Source organism: Oryzias melastigma, linkage group LG5 (genome assembly GCF_002922805.2).
Source record: "Oryzias melastigma strain HK-1 linkage group LG5, ASM292280v2, whole genome shotgun sequence".
Classification (NCBI taxonomy): Eukaryota; Metazoa; Chordata; class Actinopteri; order Beloniformes; family Adrianichthyidae; genus Oryzias; species Oryzias melastigma.
The window spans coordinates 31,651,179-31,672,732 of NC_050516.1; the positions used below are offsets into that span (position 1 = coordinate 31,651,179).

The 21,554-nt window shown below is 36.3% G+C and overlaps 1 protein-coding gene across 2 annotated transcripts in view; it reads left to right on the forward strand.

The window, feature by feature from the left end:
- Window positions 1-16,081, forward strand: part of rad18 (RAD18 E3 ubiquitin protein ligase) — a 59,533-nt gene extending 43,452 nt beyond the window's left edge. The window contains exons 12-13 of one of the 2 annotated variants that reach the window (XM_024271149.2): window positions 6,217-6,261; window positions 15,885-16,081. In XM_024271149.2, coding sequence (XP_024126917.1) covers window positions 6,217-6,261; window positions 15,885-15,981 — 142 coding nt within the window. In that variant the 3' untranslated portion in view covers window positions 15,982-16,081. The remainder of the gene's footprint in view (window positions 1-6,216; window positions 6,262-15,884) is intronic. The other variant, XM_024271150.2, reaches the window with a different exon arrangement.
- Window positions 16,082-21,554: the final 5,473 nt, after the last annotated feature.

The window sequence follows — 21,554 nt, forward strand, 5'->3', positions numbered from 1 at the left end:
ATAATTTAGTTTACTGAGGAATTTTAGGCTGTTTTGGAGTTTAGCTTTTATTTTAGAAACATGCTAACATTTTTGAAAAATTTGGTTTGCTGAGAAATTTTTGCCAATTTAGAGTTTAGCTAGTATTTAAGCAACAAGCTAGCTTTTTTTTTGGCTAACTTTGCATTTACTGAGGTTTTTTAGGCTAATTTGGAGTTCAGCTCATCTTTAAGCGACACACTAATTTTTTTTTTTTTTTTTACAAAATTGCCATGCATCAGGGATTTTTAAGCAATTTTACTACAATGTTTTTAGAAATTTAGGTCACCTTCAGCACTCTTTCATAGTTCTTTAATGAAATTTTAAGTCTTTTAGCAAATTTAACATTTTGCAAATAGCTTTTGCATTTTCAGCAAATTCTTTCAGCAAGTAAAGTAAATTTCATCACCATTTTCAGCAAAAAGCTTCAGCATCTTCAGCGACTACTTTCAGCAAAAAGCATTCACACCAGCATTACTGCAGGTAATGGAACTCTTCTAGTTTCCTTTGTTTTGCTGCCTGTCAGCTCAGTTACACAGACGATTCTTTTCCCCTGTAATAAAACAAGTCCTGTCATAATTGGGCTGAGCTCCGATATTGCTCTGAGTCTAATTACAAAGATCAAAGATAGAGTCTAATAATCATCTCCAGTTGCTGACCAAACAGTCCTTCACAGCTCTTTCAGAAAACGAATTGTTTCTCGTCTGCAAAAGCAAATATTTTATTTTAATCTTTCTATGTTACTGACAGTTGACTTCATGTAAATTGGCTTTGTGTGTTTGGATCCACGTGGAGGATTTTTCTCGGAAACTAACATTGATTTAAAATGAATGTGGAGAGACTTCCCAGAAGCTTGATGAACTCCTCCAGTCAGACTTGTTTCCCTTCAGCCGCTGCTTCAGACCTTCATCTGTGCCGTTACATAAGGTCTAAGCTGCTGAGGGGATACGCAGTTACTGCAGCATGCCTGCTCGCCCTCGGCACGCTGCACGCTCGCAATGAAAAGCTCGTCTTTTGTCATGGAGTATGTTCTTTCTATCCCCAAACCTCCTTTTTTTCTTTTTCCCATCATGGAGGTTTGCTCATGTAGAAGAATGTCTCCAATCTTAAAGAGCAGAGGTTTGAATGTGTGCAGCTTCCTCACATCACGTGCATGCTGGTCCGGAACCGTCAATGCCTTTGAAACTTCTGGTCTCAGTCGGAAAGGAAATCAAATTCCAAAAAAGTTTGGTGTTTGATGTACTACATTTTTACATGTTGAAAAAAGTCTTCTGGGAGAGTTTGAGCTTAAAGATCCACAACAATGAAAATGGTGTTTTTAACATGTTCTTGTTTCATTTTTGTCACGATGGAGGACATATATAAAGAAAATAAGATTAAATCTGCATTTTTGAGTATTAACATTAAATGAATCAGGAACAGATGAAAAAATGCAGTTTGAAAAAAAAAATCTTAACAGAAAATACTCCGGGCGGGCCGCCAGCTCCCTGCTCTGAGGTCATGGCAACAGGGAGGGGAAGTGGGGGTGGGGCTGCTCTGCACAAACAGTCCCTTCTTTGATGATAGCTGTGCATTCGCTTTGTGATGTTTCTGCTTTATGCTTAAAACTTTTACATTTGATATTGTCGTTGGATCTGGTCGTCAGAAAAGTCCTTAGCAACCGTTGCTAGCGTCGTTTCACAGGACATAGGTCATAGACACGAACAAATGTTCAATAAACTTGTTCAGTGGACATAGACAATGGACCAAATATATAGACAGTGGACGCAAACACATATTTTTTGGCATAAATGGAACCCCATTGGGCCCAGAATTTACTTTCAGTGACCTCAAGGTAAACTGAGTTTGAAAAACGCTGCTGTATGGACCTTAGGACACGGGGCGAACAGGAATAAACATTTATTGAACACTCGAAAACTACATTTTTAAAACTTTAAAACCATAACTTTTTTATATAATTATGAACAAGATATATAGCATTACCTGTGATAATGCTAGTGTGAATGCTGTAAGCTGAATTTGGCCGCTGAAGATGCTAGTGCTGATAAATGAAGATGCTGAAGCTGACAGCCAGCTAAAATATTAGCTAAATGCCAAATTAGTCTAAAAAAAAAAAGTTAGGTTAGCGACAACAGCAGAAAAAAATATACTAGACTTCAAAATAGCCTAAAAAATGAGAAAAACCGAAATGATCAAAAACGGCTAGTGTTTAAATATTAGCCTATCTCCAAAACAGCCTAAAAAAGCATAAATTAGCCAAAACAGCTAGCATGTAGCTGAAATATTAGCTAAACTTCAAAATAACCTTAAAAATCTTCTCTCTTTATAAATGCTAAATTAGTCCAAGAAGTTAGCACAATACCGATTTTTAGACATATAAAACTTTAACAGTCTAACATAATTATGAAAAATAAAATTGTGGGAATATTATTTCAGAATAAATCCACTTAAATAACTTTCAATATTTTATTCTCCACAAAAATATATTTTGTCAAAATTAAACAAGTTAAAAATAAGCCCAAAATAACATCGAGCCATCAATAACATTAAAATAAAATGATCTGGTTCATGACTTTGAAATGTGGTGTAAACCATTTGAGCTCCAAATTGAATCAAATCAAGCGGATCAAAATAATAAAAAACTAAAATAAAATCGGAATTGAGCCAATCCAGGCTCCGGTGAATCAAATTCTGGTAATTCTGGGCGATATCTACTGGGAACGCTTTGAAAATATATTGTAAGAAGACCAGAGTGGGACTTTAATGTTCAATTTTTAATTTAAACAGTTTATGGCTACAGTTGTCATTGGAAACATCCCAAAGACATCCTCAGGTGTATCCGCATCAGTGAAGCAGCCTCTCATCACCTGTGGTTCAGGTGTCCTGCTCATCTCTCAGATGGAAGGCAGCTAACTGTGTGGCGGCGCGAGATATTCCATTTCACACCTCATCCTTCTCGTGTGTGACGTGAATTTTGTTTTATTAAAATGGGTCATTGCATGTTGAACATATCCATCTGGACGGCTTCATATTTTATTCATTCAAACAGTTAAAAAATGCATTTCTACTGTGCACAACCGTTAAAGGAAAAGTGAAGTCTCTAGGGTCAGCCAGCCTTAGAATGCAGCGGCGAATATTTGTATTCACGAGTTTGTTTTGAGAGCAGAAACGCATCAGATGGATGGAACCAACGTCGCATTAGTTCAGCTTAGCAACGCTGAAGTGTGTCAGGAAATTCCCCGTATCATCTCTGTGCAGTTTGCAGAAGCTGCGCTTGACAAATTAGAGCCGTACATTAAGGAAATGGACTCCAGCGCGTTTGTGTTTGATTACCTCTCAGCCTGAATTCCAGCAGCCGGCCGTTCAGAAGGGTTTTCTCTCACAGCAACAAGCGCGAACCAACAGAAGAAAATAGGAAGAGACACGATTTGTTACTTCTGCTTGGACGCCGTCTGCCCTCATGTCGGCTCTAAATCATTCAGTTCCAACGAGGAGCGCTGGCGGAGAAAACTTTTTTATTCTCCTTCACGAAGACACAAAATGGACTTATTAGCTTTGGCATTTCCATTAGTAGGAAATAATTTCTTATCTATGGGTTTCATTCTAATTTATTCTTTTTTTAGGCAGATTTTTGTTTCTTTAGTTCATGAAATGTGACCACACATCAGAAAGTCCTAATTACAGTCTAAAGGTTTATTTTAAGAAATGATCTCAAAGAGATCTTAGAAGACAAAATGCGCTAACATAATTAACAATTTAACACAAAATCTTTAACATAGTGTAACTTTTCAACCGTTAATGCGTTCATTCCAGCAGATTTTGAAGGAGAAAAGCGCCGCTTTTCTCCTTCAAAATCTGCTGGAATGATCGCATTAACGGTTGAAAAGTTACTGTAAATCAAAATAGGGATAGGTATTTATTATATTTTCCAGAAATTATTTGATTCCTATTTTTTTCGAGTCTTTCGGTTCTTCAATTCAATTCTGAGTTTACACACTTTTGTTTAGAAATACATTAATAATCTAATATATGTTTTGAATATATTTATATTAATCTGATCCAGTTCACATCCTGTAAAATGTATCAGTGAATTAATGAGATTGTTAATATCATACATGGATTTTACATGGATTCTCTAAAGCAGAAGTTCTAACAAAAATGTTCAGATCATTAACATTATAAACATTGTTCTGCTTCTCCGTTTCAGTTTGGCCACTAGGTGGCGATTACGCTATAGAATTACACCTTATTCCAGAAGAAGAAGAAAGTATGAGAAAAATAACTACAAATAGTTACATAAAAATATTTCCTCAGAAGAGTTTGGAAAATTAACTCCTGTGAGTTTATAAAGATGTTCATTGAGTCCAAAAATGTATGTTTAGATCGACCGAGCGTTAGCATTAGCCGCCCGATGGGAAATTCCATTAAACAACATGTCAAAGTCAAGACCCCGGGGGCCAGATACGGCCCTCCGGGACATTTTATTTTATTGTTATTAATAGCCCGATGTTATCTTGCACTTATTTCTAACTTGTATAATTTTGACAAAACATAGTTGTATGGAGAGTAAAATATGAAAGTTATTTAAGTTAATTTATTCTGGAATAATATTCTTGCCTTTTTATTATTCTTAATTATGTTAAAAAGTTACAGTTTTAAAAATGTGCATTCTGCAGCTTCTTGGGCTATTTTAGCATTTACTAAGTTTTTTTTAGGCCATTTTGAAGTTAGCCTAATATTTCAGCTACAGGCTAGCTATTTGGGCTTTTTTAGGCTTTTTTCCACTTTTTTAGGATATTTTGAAATTTAGCTATTTTTTCAGCTACGCTCTAGCCGTTTTGCCACTTTTTTTTATTTGTTTTTAGGCTAATTTGCATTTCGCTAATATTTTAGTTGGCTGTCAGCTTCAGCGTCTTCAGCTATTAGCTTCAGCGTTTTCAGCTATTAGCTATTGTAATTTCAGCTATCAGCTTTTTTAGCTATCAATTTCAGCATCTTCAACTATCAGCACTAGCATTTTCCTCGACCAAATTCAGCTTACAGCATTCACTCTAGCATTATTGCAGGTAATGCTGTATATCTAGTTCATAATTATGTTAATTTCTAAAGTTTTAAAAATGTACTTTTAGAGTGTTCAATAAATGTTTATCCTGTTCGGCCCGCGATCTAAGATGTGTTTTGGATTTTGGCCCCTTGTCCTATTGAGTTTGAGACCCCTTCATTAAACTTTTGCATCAAGCTAGCAGACTTTAGCTTTATGTGCTAAGTCAACGTATATTTTAATGAATCAATTATTGGTCTGTTAAGCTTAAATCGATACAAATGGATTAATGGATTTTATCAACCCAGTCCTAATCGCAACATCGGAAATCTTGGAGGGACTGATAATTTGGTTGGTCGCATATTTGAGACAACGGGCATTAAAGGGTTAAGTAACAGTACTAAGACTCAATCCGAATTCTTCCCTTCTCCCTTCCCCTTCATTTAGCTCTCCAAACGGAGAAATCGTGTCTCATGTTTCGGAAGTCACTTTCGTTCAATGACGTCAGCAAGAATCGCCGGCCTGCTAGCGTTAGCACTGAGCTTCCAGCGCTCAAATACACCTAACAACAGCGGTTTTATTACTTTAATGAGGTCATGCTACAACAAAAACTCAATACTTACATTTAAATCTGAACTTCTTCGATTCAGAGCGCACCCACGTGAAGAAAAGCGCTTCTCAGCGCGACGGAAGACTTAGTGTCCATCCACTTGGGAGGTCGGATTAAAAAATAAAAAAAAATTCCAGACACACTTGCACTGAAACAACCACTTCAAATGGAGGGGAAGAATTCAGACTGGGCCTAAGTGTCGTTTTGCATGTATATTTCCGTCATAATCTGCAGTCTTGCATATTTTACACAGAAAATCCACAAATGCATATTCAGCTGTTTGGGATTATTTGCTTTGTTGTGTGCTGTGATGCAGGAAGCAAACAGAAAGGCTTCTCTTTGGTATTTGTATGCAAAAGGTTGTTTAATGCAGATAAAAAAAAAAACCTGTGGAATTTAAAATTCACAGATTGAACAGAGCCATTTTATCTGGATCAAATCCTCTCAGTAGCTTTGTGTTTTGAAGCTGCTTACATCACATATCAGTGAACAAGTCTTTTCCCTCGTTGTCTTACCGTCTCCTCCTGCCTTTTTTCTCTTCTTCCAGTTCCGTTTCCGATATCTTTGGTCCAGAATCTCCCAGAAAGTTTGAGTAAGTTGTTCAGTTCTTCCTCTCTCCAAACTTTCTGTGATTGTTTGTTCAGTCACCACCACTTTCTTCTTGCTAAAACGTTTCTAAATTTGTTGGGGATCGACAGACTGTCAGCGTGGCGTCTGCGTCTTCAGCCACTCTGTGATCATCTTGTTTACTGAGCCGCGTTTCTGCACCACACAGAGCTTTTGTGCCGTCGACGACTTCTGAAGCTCAAATGTGGATTTAGGAGAAAAGGAGAGTTTGATTAGCTCAGTGTGGCTTAAGTTGAACAACCTCTTGTTATAAAAGTGTGTTTACTCAAATTGCCAAAAAGAAAAACCAATAAGAAAGAAACTGGTGGAAGATCTTAAACATCAGAAGTTTTAACTTTACTCTTAAAGGAGCCATACCATTAAAAATCTACTTTTTTTTTTTAACTTTTAAGTGTATTATACTGTTCTTTCTTCACTATAAAAAACCCAAAACTGTATTTTGATCCGTTCATGGATTTCTAAGTAATCCTATAAAAACCTGCAGCCCCTTCAATACCCATAAAAACGAGCAGGTCCTCACATGCTGATGTCACAGAGTGAGGACAGCCCCTTTCAGGAAGAGTCTGCTCTGACAGCTCCGCCCCCTTGTCTAATATAAACACACGCACCTTCTCCACTGAGCTGCAACAAGACGTTATTATTTTAGCATCGACTTTGAGGAAAAGTTGTACTACTTGTTTCTAATCTGCAAAGAAAACAACAGATCGTAAAACTATGGCTCGATCCGAATTCTTCCCTTGTCCCTCCCCCTTCATTTAGCCCTCCAAATGAAGAGTTACGAAAAAGTGTTTCATATTTCGGAAGATGACGTCACCAATAATCGCCGGCCTGCTAGCGTTAGCGCGGAGCTTCCAGCGCTCAAATACGCATAATAACAGCGGTTTTATTACTTTGAAAAGGTCACGCTACAACAAAAAGTCATGACTTATATTTTAATGTAAACTTCTGTGGTTCAGAGGGCACCCACGTGAAGAAAAGCACTTCTCAGTTCGACGTTTTTTAGCCTCGCGGGGACGACACGTTATAATGAGCAAAATGAAGTTTGTTTTCTCGTTATAAGGAGATAATGAATTGCAAAAAATGAAGCATTCCCTTCTCTGCACTTAGAAGCTGAGACTTCACCTGTTTTCTAGTCTTTTTATTTTGTTTTAACAACAAAAACTGAAGAACACTCCACAAAAGTTTTCTTTTTTTAGTCATTCTTTTTATTGTATTGGTGGATCCACGTTTCTCAAATGCCTTCAATCCGCCTCATGCACCAGCTCTTCTTCCTCTAGTTCCCTAAACTAGAAACAAACAGGTTGATTGACAGAATTCAGGGCCGACGAGAATCTCTGCATGGTGCGTTCACTGAGCTTTCACTGACATTAGTGAACCCAAACAGTCACTCAGTCCGCTTCTATGCTTTTTCATTTTCATACAATCCCCAGCAAAGCAAAGCAGTTTTTCAGAAAGAATGTCGATACTATTAAATCAATAAATGATATATGGATCAGTCTGACATTTTCTCTGATAAACTGCTTTGTTTTTCTGCTGATGTTCGGAGCTCAGTGAACGCACCACGCAGAAACGGTGGATCCTGGATCCACTAGTAAATAACAAGAATAGACTAAAAAACAACTTTTGTGGAGTGTTTTCTTCTACTGTTTTTGTTGTTAACCTCAAAATTAAGAGACTTAACAGGTAAAGTCTTTGAGTCTCCAGGAGGGGACGCTGCAGAAAACATACAACTAGCTAAAATTATGCCGTATAAGCATATAACTCTGGAGCTAATGCTACATTTCCACACACACTTCGCCTTGCGTATAGACACGGACAGCAGCACGACTGTTATTAGTTCTGTTATAAATGCAACCTTATGAAAGAAACTTCTCGTAGCTTTTCATTTACCAGACAGAAACTTCCTGCAGAAGAATTTGATCCAACTGGGAGTCAAACTCCAAAACATTGATTTCCAAAGTTCGGAGATTCTTTGTTTGCATGTGCGGACGTTGTTAAATGGATCCCCAATAAGGAGCGAAAGGCGGAGCCTCATAGATCAAGTCGTTTTACTTCCGGGTATGTAAAAGTCAAGGCCCCGGGGGGCCGGATTCGGCCCTCCAGATCATTTTATTTTATTTTTATCAATGTCTGATGTTATCTTGCTCTCATTTCTAACTTGTATAATTTTTACAAAAATATTTTTATGGAGAGTAAAATATTGAAAGTTCTTAAAGATTTAAGTTGATTTATTCTAATATATAATAATATTTAATCTAGTCTTTTTATTATTCATAATTATGTTAAAAAGTTAGAGTTTTAAAGTTATAAAAATTGGCATTCTGTTAGTTTTTGGACTATTTTGGCATTTACTGCGATTTATTTTTTTTTTTTCTGCCTATTTTGGAGTTAAGCTAATACTGCATTTCAGCTACATGGTAGCCATTTTGGCTAATTTAGGCTTTTTAAAAAAAATTAGGCGATTTTAAAGTTCAGCTATTTCTTCAGCTACATGCTATATAGCTGTTTTGGCTGACCTAAGTTTTTTTTGCTTTTGTTTTTTACTATTATTGGGCTAATTTGGCATTTAGCTAATATTTAGCTGGCTATTAGCCTCAGTGTTGTCAGCTATCAGCTTCAGTGGCTAAATTCAGCTTACAGCATTCACATCAGCATTATTGCAGGTAATGCTATATATCCAGTTCATAAATATGCTTAAAAAGTTGCAGTTTTTAAGTTTTAAAAATGTAGTTTTAGAGTGTTCGATAAATGTTTATCCTGTTCGGCCCGCGACCTAAGATGTGTTTTGAATTTTGACCCCTCTGCGATTGAGTTTGACACCCCTGATTTAAAGGAAAGTATTATAGGATGTGTCGTTACGATGATCAAGTTGCACTAAACCTTCCTAAAGATGGATCGTGTTGAAGGAAAACCATTCCAAACAGGCTGAGGTAATGCTGTGATGTCACACGTGAGGCCTCGTATCACATTTTAGTGTCAGACAGGTTGTCCTCTTTCTAGGAGAGAGTTTGACAAATTTTCTAACCACTGGAATAAAGCTGGAGCAGTCAGAACGTTGGATACACGAGGGGGGAAAAAAGTTGTCCCTGGAGTTTTTGAAATGATGGTTCTTGACTTTCGTTTCAGGGCCCCCTGACTCGCCTCGCTGCAGCATCAACCACAAATCTGCCCTCATTATCTTAAGCTACCTTGTGGTTTTCTCTGGAATGTAGGCTCTTTTTCTTAGTCGCTTCAGTAATTCGTAACCCAGTCAGAACTTTGCAAAATGATCTCCTACTAAATCCCACTTCAGCTGAGTCTCCATCTTCAGCCCACGGCTCCTCTTGCAGTTTGCTGCCTTTTGTTTTAGGTTTAATGAAAAATTGTTGATGGTGACGTTTAACTAAACAAAACCGTCAGCGTTATGTTTGGTTATTTAGTGATGCTCGCAAACTTTGTTTTCCTTGGAAAAAAATATCACAGAAAATCTGTATTTCCGTGGTGAATCTGCGTTAGATGGTTCCTCGTTTGATCTCTAGACAAAGTGTCTGTGCCCAAAGTCCGTCACTACGTCCGAATTCCTTCCCTACACACTATATAGTACGTTTGTCATTTTCTTGTGCTGTCCAAATTCAGTATTCCAAAATCAGGTGAACTAGAAAAACGTGCGTGCATCGTTGCTCACTACATAGCGAATATGGACCACAAAACGTTGCGGTCAAACAATTTTTACAAAAATAAACATGATTAAATGTAATTTTTTCACATTTTCACCGTCAGAACACAATGAAGTCATAAATATACATGATGGAATGTTCATATTGATTCGATTTTCACTTTGTGAAATCTGTGACGTCATGTCCTGTGTTTAGAAAAACGAAAGTAAAGTAGTGACCTCGGTGAGTACATTTCTTTTAAGATCCAGGGCAATATTTCGTCCTGCACTATATAGTTTTATAGTCGTTGGGGATTGGGGGGAGAATTCGGACATAACTCACCAGTAAGAACTCAAACCAAGATGGAAACCCAAAACTTCACCAAAAACATGGTTTCTTTTTTGTGTTTGAAAAATCGTAGAAGCGTAACAATTCATTTTCATAACAATTCGGTTTGATGTTTGTGAATCTGATTATAGTCGATTTTGGTTCATTTTGAACAATTCAATTCGATTCACTGACCTAAAATGGATCTTTATCCCAAACTTCCACCAGTGTGATTCCGAGATAAATACCTGGTACTGAGCAGTGCAGGTGAAGTTTTCCAGATTCCCTTTATTTCTTCAAGATTTCATTTCATTTATTGTTAATGGAATGTCTCTTGAGATGCAGTATCTCATTTTCAAGGGGGTCCAAAGATAATCAAGTGTAGATGAAATATGTGTACAAACAAACAAGTAAACAAGAATGAGCGTTAAATCCATTTTCATTTTAGTTTAAATTTCAGCCCACTGTTGTTTTTCACATCAAATGAATCCAAAGGAACATTATTAGAACATTCTGCCACACTGTAAGGTCACATGACTTTGCTAAACTCAAAGTGTTTTCACTCATTTGTCACAAACAGGCAGACGGATGGATCCAAGTGCAGGAGGTTTATTTGGCACAGAAAGGACAACACAGAGCTTAAAAGTCCACAAAGCTAAATCAGGGTCAGGCAGGCAGGGGTCAAACACGAGCATGAGGGCATCAGAGAACAACCAGAGTGTTCAGGGTCCAGGCGAGGGTCGGGGCAGGCGGCAAACAATCAGAGTCAAAGACGGAGCAGGGTCATGGTCGCTCAGCGATGCAGGGAGAGTGGCACAAACAAGACTTCGCACTGAGCAGAACTCAGAGCTCTGACTAAAGACTGCTGGGAGTGACAGCAGGGACTGATGGGAAGTGTAGTGTGGAAACCCAGAAAGTCCTAGTACTCGGGTGATGGAGCCGTAGGACTGTAATGCACTTTGTCATTTTTACGTTATAATAAAATAGACCTACTGTGTTTTCATCTAAATGGTAATGTCCAATATCAATGTGATTATTGATTTTATTGGTATAGAATGATTTGATTTCGATTTTATTTGAATTTACATTGAATCCCATGATTGTGTTTTCTCTTTTAGCTGCTCTCTTCAGGAGTCACCACAGCTAATAACAAGATCACGTTCAATTCATTTGAATCCAAATGCATCAAACTTTATGTTAAGATTCTCATTACTGAACTCAGAAAACAATTTAAATCCTTAGAACCACAGAAAACGTTTGTTTAATCACCAAAACACTGCAGCCTCTTGGACCAGTTGGTTTATAATTGAGATCAGGTGTTTGTGAGGACCACATAATTGTTTCTTCTCTGAAGAGGGGCCGGGGTTGGTTTGAACAGAAAAAGTGTAACAATCACGGCCTAAATGTAAAGATTTCTTTGTTTCCAGAAAGCCACACATAGCCACATTTTAGATTATACATTTGTTACGCCCCATGTGGTCTAGGGGTGTGGGGCCTAACATAAAGGTAAATTAAATAGGTGTGTAACAAAAAACAAAAGGTCTCCATAAAAAGTTAACAAATTTATTCACAAGACAAAACAACCCAAACAATAACTAAAAGTGAAGCAAAAGGCTTCAGGGTGAACCAAGGCCAAAACAACAAACAAAACCCCAACTAACTCAACCCAGGGAGCTTACCTGCAAAAGAAACTGTAAAAGAATGACAAACACTAACCTCCCTGGACTAACATAAACAGGAGAAAACATTTACTAAAGAAAATGGCGGTTCACCTCTACAGCTTCACCTAAATTAAACCAACACTAAACGCCAGAACACAGAGTGGGACCTAACACAAAACACCAAAGAAACTAAGTGCGCACAAATTAAAACAGGTGGAGAAGTTCACTGAGCTGCAGTGGAGACAGGTTGCAACCCAGCTCCCTTCTCATGGGCTGGAGGTCCAAATGGTGGTTTTGAAGGCTCCCCTCCTTCAGGTTGGACCACACCTGAAACAAATCAAAAGACAGACAGACAAACAAAGATCCACAAAACACAAAGATGTCCCACTCTGACAAAAATACACTAAACCAAGAGAACCAAAACCAAATATGGCCACAGCCGTAACACATTTCTGTAAATTTCACGGAAAATATAATACTAAAACATTTTAAAAACTAGATATATAGCATTATCTGCGATAGATTAATAGCTGAAGATGCTTAAATTGATAGCTAGAAACGATGAAGCTGATAGCTAGCTAAAATATTAGCTGAATTCAAAATTAGCCTAACAAACTGAAAACAGCCTAAATTAGCCAAAACAGCTAGCATGTAGCGGAAATATTCGCTAAATGCCAAATTTGTCTTAAAAACTGGAAAAATGTCTAATTTAGCCAAAACAGTTTGGGGGCCGAAATGTGGAGGAGGGCCGGACCGGCCCGCGGGCCGTAGTTTGGTGACCCCTGATCTAGATAGACAGACACAAAAACACATTTTTGTTTTATTTTTGTTCAATTAGTTTCTGACAGTTGAGCCTTTTTCCATTTTCATAGCATAATTAAATAAATCTGCCTCTAAATAGTGATATCTTTTCAATCAAATCTGACCTGTCCAAATACATTTTTATTTTATTTTTCTTAAATTGATTTAGTCACCCAGCAGGTCACTGAATCCTGCCTTCACTTCATACATCATTTCATCATCCCGCCCTTTGGGGTCTTTCCATTTACTGTTCCCGCTAATTGTTGAGAACAACCTAGCCCCCCCTGCGTGATCTTTGGAGTGCCCCTCAAGTTCAGGCCTGTGTAATCATGCCAGTGGAAGTTGTGCTTGGAATGCCTCATCAATTGGAACCATCTGTGAGAGAAGATTTAGTTTGTTCCTTATCAGGCCGAGCTTTGACTCCATCCTTCAGCCTTTTATTAACCGTTTTCCACTGGACTTGAATTCCCTTCCACCTCTTTATGCTCTTTTTTTTGGTTTTAACCAAAGCCTCGTGCCATCTTTTTTTTTAATCGTCCTCACAGTTGTAAATAAACAACGTTTTGAACGTATTGTTGGAGAAACTGAAGCCATGTGTAAAGACGGCTTTGCTCGAGTTCCCTTCATTTTTAAACATCTATATGAGAGAGATGATGAGTGCTGCAGCTCTGAGGAAGCTCTGCGTTCTGATCTGTGGAGCTCACCTGGGGTCTCGTGGTTGAAGGAAGAATAACAGGAAGATGAGGAAACAGCTTTGTGAGGATTATTGACTGTCCAGTCAGAGCATGTGAAACCATTCAGGAGTAGAAATATAGAAATTAAAGTCTCACTGGATCATCATTCTACTGTCAAAGCTGTGGACTTTTAATTACAATTATGCTGCTTTTAGCCAAAATAAAAACTTGTCGTTTTCTAGGACATAATTTCTGCAGGAGTTCATTAGAAAGTGGGCAGGACCGTTGTCGCAGGCCAACCCCGTCTCCCTTTCCCCTCGCCCATTGCTGCGACCTTAGAACAGGGATGTTGTGGCTTGTCCAGCGTATTTTCTATGCAACAACTACAAACTTTTTCAAACATATTTTTTTTCTTTTGTTCCTGATTCGCACCAATTAAAATTTAAGCTTAATTTTCTTTATATGTCGTCCATCACGAGTAAAAAGCCACAAGAACTCGTTAAAACACCATTTTCATCAGTGGGTCTTAAATAGTTACTAAAAATCAGTGACGGTCCGGTCATTTCAAAGCTGAGCCTTCAGTCTTCCATCGCCAAAACCATCCTCGTTAATATGAACTGTTTGTTTCTAACACCATCCTGTTACATATGAATATTATTTTATTATTTTAATCTAAATATGGCTATGATATAATCAGCAGTGTTTTTATGGAAAGTCGCTGTAAAGACTGTAAGTGAGGATGGAAGCGCTGACTGTATGAGCGTAAGGCAGACTTTCATGAACCCAGCAACAAGTGAGAGCTAAAATCTGATTGACAGCAGCGCAGCCAGCTGGTAGAATACCTGACAGTTAGTGCTGCCACAAACGATTATTTTAATAGTCCACTAATCACTGATTATTTTTTCTGATTAGTAGATTAATCGGGTGATGGGTAAAGTGGATGTAAAGCACACATCTTAACCATCATTAGCTTTAAACTAACTAAAAACTAGATATTTAGCATTACCTGTGATAATGCTAGTATGAATGCTGTAAGCTGAATTTGGCCACTGAAGATACTAGTGTTGATAGCTGAAAACGCTGAAGCTGATAGCCAGCTAAAATACGGGTGAAATGCCAAATTAGCCTAAAAAACTGAAAAAAAAATCCCAAATTAGCCAAAATAGCTAGCATGTAGCTGAGATATTAGCTAAACTAAAAAAATATAAAAAAAAAAAAAAAATCTTAAATTAACTAAAATAGCTAGCAAGTACCTAAAATATTAGCTAAATTCCAAAATAGCCCCCAAAACAGAAAAAAATCCTAAATTAGCTAAAATAGCTAGCATAAAGCCAAAATATTAGCTAAACTCCAAAAAAGCCTAAAATACATAAAAAATCTTAAATTTGCTAAAATAGCTAACATAAAGCTAAAATAGTAGCTAAACTCCAAAATATAGCCTAAAAAACAAAAAATCCTAAATTAGTTAACAGAGCTAGCATGTAGCTGAGATATTAGCTAAACTCCAAAATAGCCTAAAAAACCTTAACACATGCCAAAATAGTCCATAAAGCTATCAGAATGTCATTATAACTTTCTACTTTACTAAACTCTGACTCCATATAATATAAAGTAACGACTAATCGACTATTTTAATAGTCGATTAGTCGTCGATTAGTCGACTAATCATGGCAGCTCTGCTGACAGTATATATGTTTTGGACACATTCATATATAAACATGTCTCTGGGATTTAGATACTTCTGTTCAGATCATCTTAGGCCTTCACTGAAGGCTCTGCAGGCCCTGACGGTACTCCACTGCTAAAAATAAAGATTCTTCTGTGGAAAGTCTATAAAAATGAAATGTTAATCTGGAAAGCAAATGTACACTGTACTAATCCTGCAACATTTTCTCTCTCTTCTCTAATGGTTACTTCAAATTGACAGTTTTTTATATTTTCCTCTCTTCTTATCCAGCAGAAGATGCTATAAAAGGGCTTTTAGTGTTAATTGAGTATGAACTTCTGTTTACCTCCAAGCAGCTGCAAGCAAATTAAACTCATTTTCATTTTCCATTTCCCATGCGCTCTATAATTACATTTGGGAACTTGTTTAACTTCCTTTGGGACGGGGAAGCATAAAAGTCATAATCGTGCGTAAATGTCTGATCAGAAAATATTTTAATCTCTCAGCTGATTAAACAATTCAATTTTCTTTGTTTGTTGTGTATTTTTGTAAAAATAAAGTGTGTTCCTGAACGGCAATAAATCACGAGATTCTCCTTCGGGCGTTACAGCTGATACGGAGCGTTAGTATGGAATTTATTGTGGTTGCTTTTCTGTTATTGATTGTGTGATGAAGGACACAAGCTGTTGTGTTAGATGTGTGTGTGTGTGTGGTACACAAATCCAACAAAGAAAAGGGGAAAATAAAAGTTCCCAATTTGACTGTAAAACTGCTTCTTTTGGTGATGAATCCGTTTTTATTGATTCTTTTCCCTCTGAATGCAGCAGAGACCCAGAGAAGATTCCGGTCCCGAAGAGGACGTCTGGCTCCAGAGGCGGCGATGGGACGCCCCTGACGGGAAAACGAAGACGCAAGTCTTAAGAGTCCTTTACCGATAGTGTTTGACATGAAAGGTCTCTCAGTGATTTTCAGAAGTTGTTTTGTTTATAAATGTTTTGGAAATAAATTTGTTATAATTTTAGCACATTGTTTTATCGTGTTATTGTGAGGTTTTGCTGGGAGAAAGAATGCGATAAAGTCACTTTTTGAATGAATGAATGAATGAAAATCTGTAACGTAATGTAACTTTTCAACCGTTAACAATAATTCCAGTAGATGTTGAAGAAATCTGCTGGAATTATCGTGTTAAAATTGAAAAGTTACAGTAAATCAAAGAACAAAAACACAGGAGCTCCGATGACAAAGGTTAAAGACCCCATGATCATTTTATTTATTTTAACTATGGTTACGAAGTTTTAACCAAAATCCCACAAATTAAATGTCTTAAAAAGACATTTTTCACGTTGATCTAACCCAGTGCTTTTCAATAATTTTGTCTTTCTTAATCTTTGTCTTTTATCCCAATAAAGAACTTTCCCTACAACTTCCTGCTGCAAATATCATTGGTATCATTAGTCAATTTGATCAAGTTAAACGTATATCTCTTCAGAAGATTTACCTATATTACCATTAAAGAATATTTTTTTAAAAATATCCAAAAATTCATTTTTTGTATACTTTCAGACAAAGTAAAACCAACGTTCTCTCCTTGTTTCCTTCCACAGTAGTGATGAATTCTGGATCTTCTCAGAGATTTAGTTCTCTTACATTGACCCACCGTAAACAGTTGTTTTTTTACTTTATTTAAATATTTTTAACTACTATGTAGGATAAACATGCTGTTTCTATTCGTATAAAGTATATATTATGTATCTACGGTTATTTATCTATTCTATATAAAATATAAAGACAAAAAAGAACTATCTATTAAGAATTCCGTTTTTATCTTTTTACATTTTAAGTTTTTCCCTTTTAAACACATTTAAAGTGAACACAAACCCAAAATACAAATTAAAGTCCTTAAAAACCGACAAATAAAGACTTTTATTCACATTAACGTTAAGAAAGACAAAAGAGTCTCAGCTTTAGGATGGAATCTGGTTTCTTCTGTCCGTGATGATCTGTGTTAGAGGAGATTCTGCACAGGCTGGTTGTACTTATATAGAATGATCTCCTGCAGACTCTGAGGGGGCGTGGTCTTTGGTGCTCCGCCCCCTGTCTGATTATGATAGCTCTACGTCTCGCTAGCGTAAATCTTCACCGGTGCTACATGAAAACATCATCAATATCATATCGAAATTAAACAAATTACAACTAAATTTTTAAAACTTTAAAACTGTAACTTTTTAATATAATTATAAATAATAAAAAAGCAGGAATATTATTCCAGAATAAATCATTTTAAACCTTAAATAACTTTCAATATTTTACTTTCCATAAAAATATATTTTGTCAAAATTATACAAGTTAGAAATAAGCATAAGATAACATCGGGTCATTAATAACAATAAAATAGAATTATCTGGAAGGCGGATAGAATTATCTGGAGGTCCGGATCCGGCCCCCGGGCCTTGACTTTGACACAGGCTTTAAAGCATTTTAAGGAAATTAAAAAGTGGTTTTTAGTTTTCTAATTGACCTATTTTTTAATCTGGGTTAAACTAACAGTCATACAATAGCGTTCAGTTGTTCGCCCGAGTCGCTTCATTCTCCTTTCTTTCTTCTTTCCATTTGCTAACCATCACCTCCACATTCCACTCCTGTTTTTCTAACCTCCACTGCACGCCGCTCCACTGTCATTTACAATCTGCAAATCTGCAGCTTTCCAACAGAATGTTTTGATTGAAAGAGAAGTTACCGGAGTGGCTTTAACTCAATAAACTCGCCGGTGGAAAAGCGTGGTTGCTGCAGAGGAGGAGGGTAACGCTGAAGTGGAGGAGGTGAAGGTCACGTGTGCGTGCTCGCAGGGCTGACCCTGATTGGAAGCAGAGCTTTCCTGGACTTCTGTTTACTGCACAACTGGATATTTCCTCTGTCTTTCAGTGAGCTGGAGTGCAGCTGCTGAGAAGTCGACGGGTTTGATCACAGCTTCGACTTTAGACGCCGTCAGTGATGTCAGCAGCTAAAGTCACATCACTGACCTGCATCTTGGGTGGTAACCCTGAAGTATAGCTGTCCAACCGGACTCCTACATATACAGTCAAAATAAACACTCATTGTGTGAATGATTCGTGAACATTCACTCTATAGGGATTCTCTGATCCTTTCTTTTTCTTTTTTAGCAAAACTTAATCACATTTTCAGCTATTTCACCAATCTAGGTATCAAAATGTTCAGCTTGTTAAATACATTAATACTTTAATTTTTGGTATTGATGAACTTTAAAATTTTTGACATATTGAGCAAAATGTGCTTTATAGTAAATAAATGAGAAAGTCTTCAAATTTCCACATTTTAAGTAGATTAGCAACAAACCTTTAAATATATTCATGAGTTATGTTTTCATCTTTTATAGTAATTAAAAGAAAATGGAGTTCAGCTAATATTTTAGCAACATGCTAATGTTTTTGGCTAATTTGTTATCTACTGGGTTTTTTAGGCTAGAGTTTAGCTTCTGTTAGCAACAGGCTAACGTTTTTGACTAATTCAGATTACTGAGGAATTTTACGCTACTTTGGAGTTTAGCTAGTATCTAAGCAATGTGCTAGCTGTTTTTTGTTATTTGTACTCTGCTGAGATTTTTTTATTCTAATTAGGAGTTTAGCTAATATTTTAGCAACATGTTAACGGTTTTGGCTAATTTGTTATCTCCTCATTTTTTTAGGCTAGTTTAGAGTTTAGCTTACATTAGCAACAGGCTAACGTTTTTGACTAATTCGGTTTACTGAGGAATTTTACGCTACTTTGGAGTTTAGCTAATATGTTAGCTGCTTGGTAATGTTTTGGCTAATTTGTTATCTACTGAGGTTTTATAGACTAATTTAGAGTTAAGTTTCCATTCTAGAAAAACAGGCTAACCTTTTGACTAATTTAGTTTACTGGGGGATTTTAGGCTATTTTGGAGTTTAGCTAATATTTTAGCAACTTGGTAATGTTTTGGCTAATTTGTTACCTTGTGGAGTTTAGCTTCCATTTTAAAAACAGGCTAATGTTTTCGACCAATTTAGCTTACTGGGGAATTTTGGAGTTTAGCTAATATTTAAGCAACAAGCTAGCTTTTTTGGCTAATTTAGCATCTACTGAGGTTCTTTATGCTTATTTGTAGTTTAGCTAATATTTTAGCAACAGGCTAACATTTTTGATTAGGTCATTTTACCAAAGAATTTTAGGCTATTTTGGAGTTTAGCTAGTATTTAAGCAACAAGCTAGCATTTTTCTTTTTTTTTTTGTCTAATTTAGCATCTACTGAGGGTTTTTAGGCTAATTTAGACTTCAGCTAATATTTTAGCAACATGCCTATGTTTTTGACTATTTAGTTTACTGAGGATTTTTTGGCTATTTTGGAGTTTAGCTAGTTTTTAAGCAACAAGCTAGCTTTTTAGGCTAATTTAGAATCTACTGAAATTTTTAGGGCTAATTTGGAGTTTAGCTCTTATTTAAGCAACACACTAAATATTTTTGGAAAATTATCATGTATTGGGGATTTTTAAGCAATTTTACTACAATTTTATTTAGAAATTCGGGTAAACTTCAGCACTCTTTCATCGTTCTTTAATGAAATATCCAGTCTTTTAGCAAATTTAACAGTTTGTAAATAGCTTTTGCATTTTCAGTAAATCCCTTCATCAATTAAAGTAAACTGCATCACCAATTTCAGCAAAAAGCATCCACACTGGAATTATCTCAGTATTCTGATGCTCTTTTGACCTTCTGCTCCTCAGAAGAAATACAAAAGAATAACAGATCTGGGTGTTGTGGTGAGGGATCAGCCTGATAAAAGCGACAGGAAATTCCCGCCGGCACAGAGGAGCATTAATTCTCAGGACTTAGTGTCTGCAAATGCTTCTTTAGGCTTAATCTCAAAGTTACACATTTATAAGGCTGATTAGCACTAAAATGACCTCCATATTCAGTCACGACTTTTAACATCCCAGATTTTAACCCGACGTCCTTTTGTTGTCAGAGTCCATTATTCAATAAATGCACATCAAAGGGCAGCTTTAATGCTCAACTCTATCAGCCTGATGTGAAATAATTTAAAAGAATTTTATTTATATCAAGGAGGCTCTTTGGTTTCAGGATTTATCATAAATCTCTTATTTTCGATGGAAAGATTAGATTTCACAGCATCAAACGGCTTCTGTCAGCCTGAAAGTGACAGATTCTTTAGTTTGATAAATAGTACAGAGGATTTTCTGAGTGAAGTTATCAGTCAGAAAAGCTACTTTTAGAAGAACTGTCATGAAAAGTCCGCTGTGATACGAGTCCAGCTTGACTGAAAAAATAAAAAAACAAGCTGGTTCTCAAACTTCAGTTTCCTCCTCCTCGCTGATGCCAGAAAAGTGTCTGTTTTCTGCAGGTCCGTATGTTTTCTCTGGGTTCAGTCATCTGATCAAACTCCAGACGTGTAACTGTTTTCTGTTAAATGGTTCACAGACCGAACTGTAAAAGAAAAATGTTCTTTTGCTGGATTTGTTTATGTTTCTGACAATCTATTTAGGAAACAGAATCAACTATTTCATTTGTTTTGCACAGACTGAACATGAAAGTTTGATTTGTTTCTATTTGCTCAGTTATGTCAGAATTTATTTGATAATAAAAGTGCCGCTCTATCATATTTTGATCTATGCTTAAATCATTCTCAGTGGTCTTATTATGATTAATTAATCGTGACCTGTAATTAATTAATCTCATTAATCGATTTTAATTGCAATATTTTTAACCTTTTAGTAGCTTTAAAAAGACAAATTTTGACATATTTTATTGAAGTTTGTGACATTCTGGTGCAGTGAAAGATCAAACTAAAACTAAAGCTTTATTATTATTATTATTATTATTATTTATTATAAAAAACGTCCACTTTGACACCACCAAAGCATGATTTTTTTTCAATTTTGAACAAATAAGAAAATAAAAAAACAACAACAAAAAAAAAACACAAACTTCCTAATAATACGGTAATTCAAACGATACACCTTACGCCACGGTTTATCTCAACAGGAAGTCAGTAGAAAAGTCATGAGAGATTTGATGGATTCTTTGAACCATTTGATCTTTTTAAAGACGGGGATGAAGCAGAAAAAAACGAAGGAAACGGAAGGAATTCAACTATTTAGACTTTGTATTTTATTTATTTATTTTTTGAATAAACTTTATCGTCTGGATAGAAACGAGCGCTAAGAAGTGAACTTTCCCTCCAAATTGATGCTTTTTTTAGCGTCTCGTGTCGATGATTTTTCTCAAAAAGAGCTAGCTAGCGGTTTGAAACCGTTACCATGGCAACATGAAAAACCACATATTAAACAGTCCGCTTTTGTAAAAAAATATATTTAAACGTAAACATATAACAGGACTGAAGTTCTAATAATTTATGTAATATTTATATTTTATTTTAGATGAGCAGGATAATAGGTGGGCACAACACAGAAGTAACCACTCGACGCAAAAATGAGATT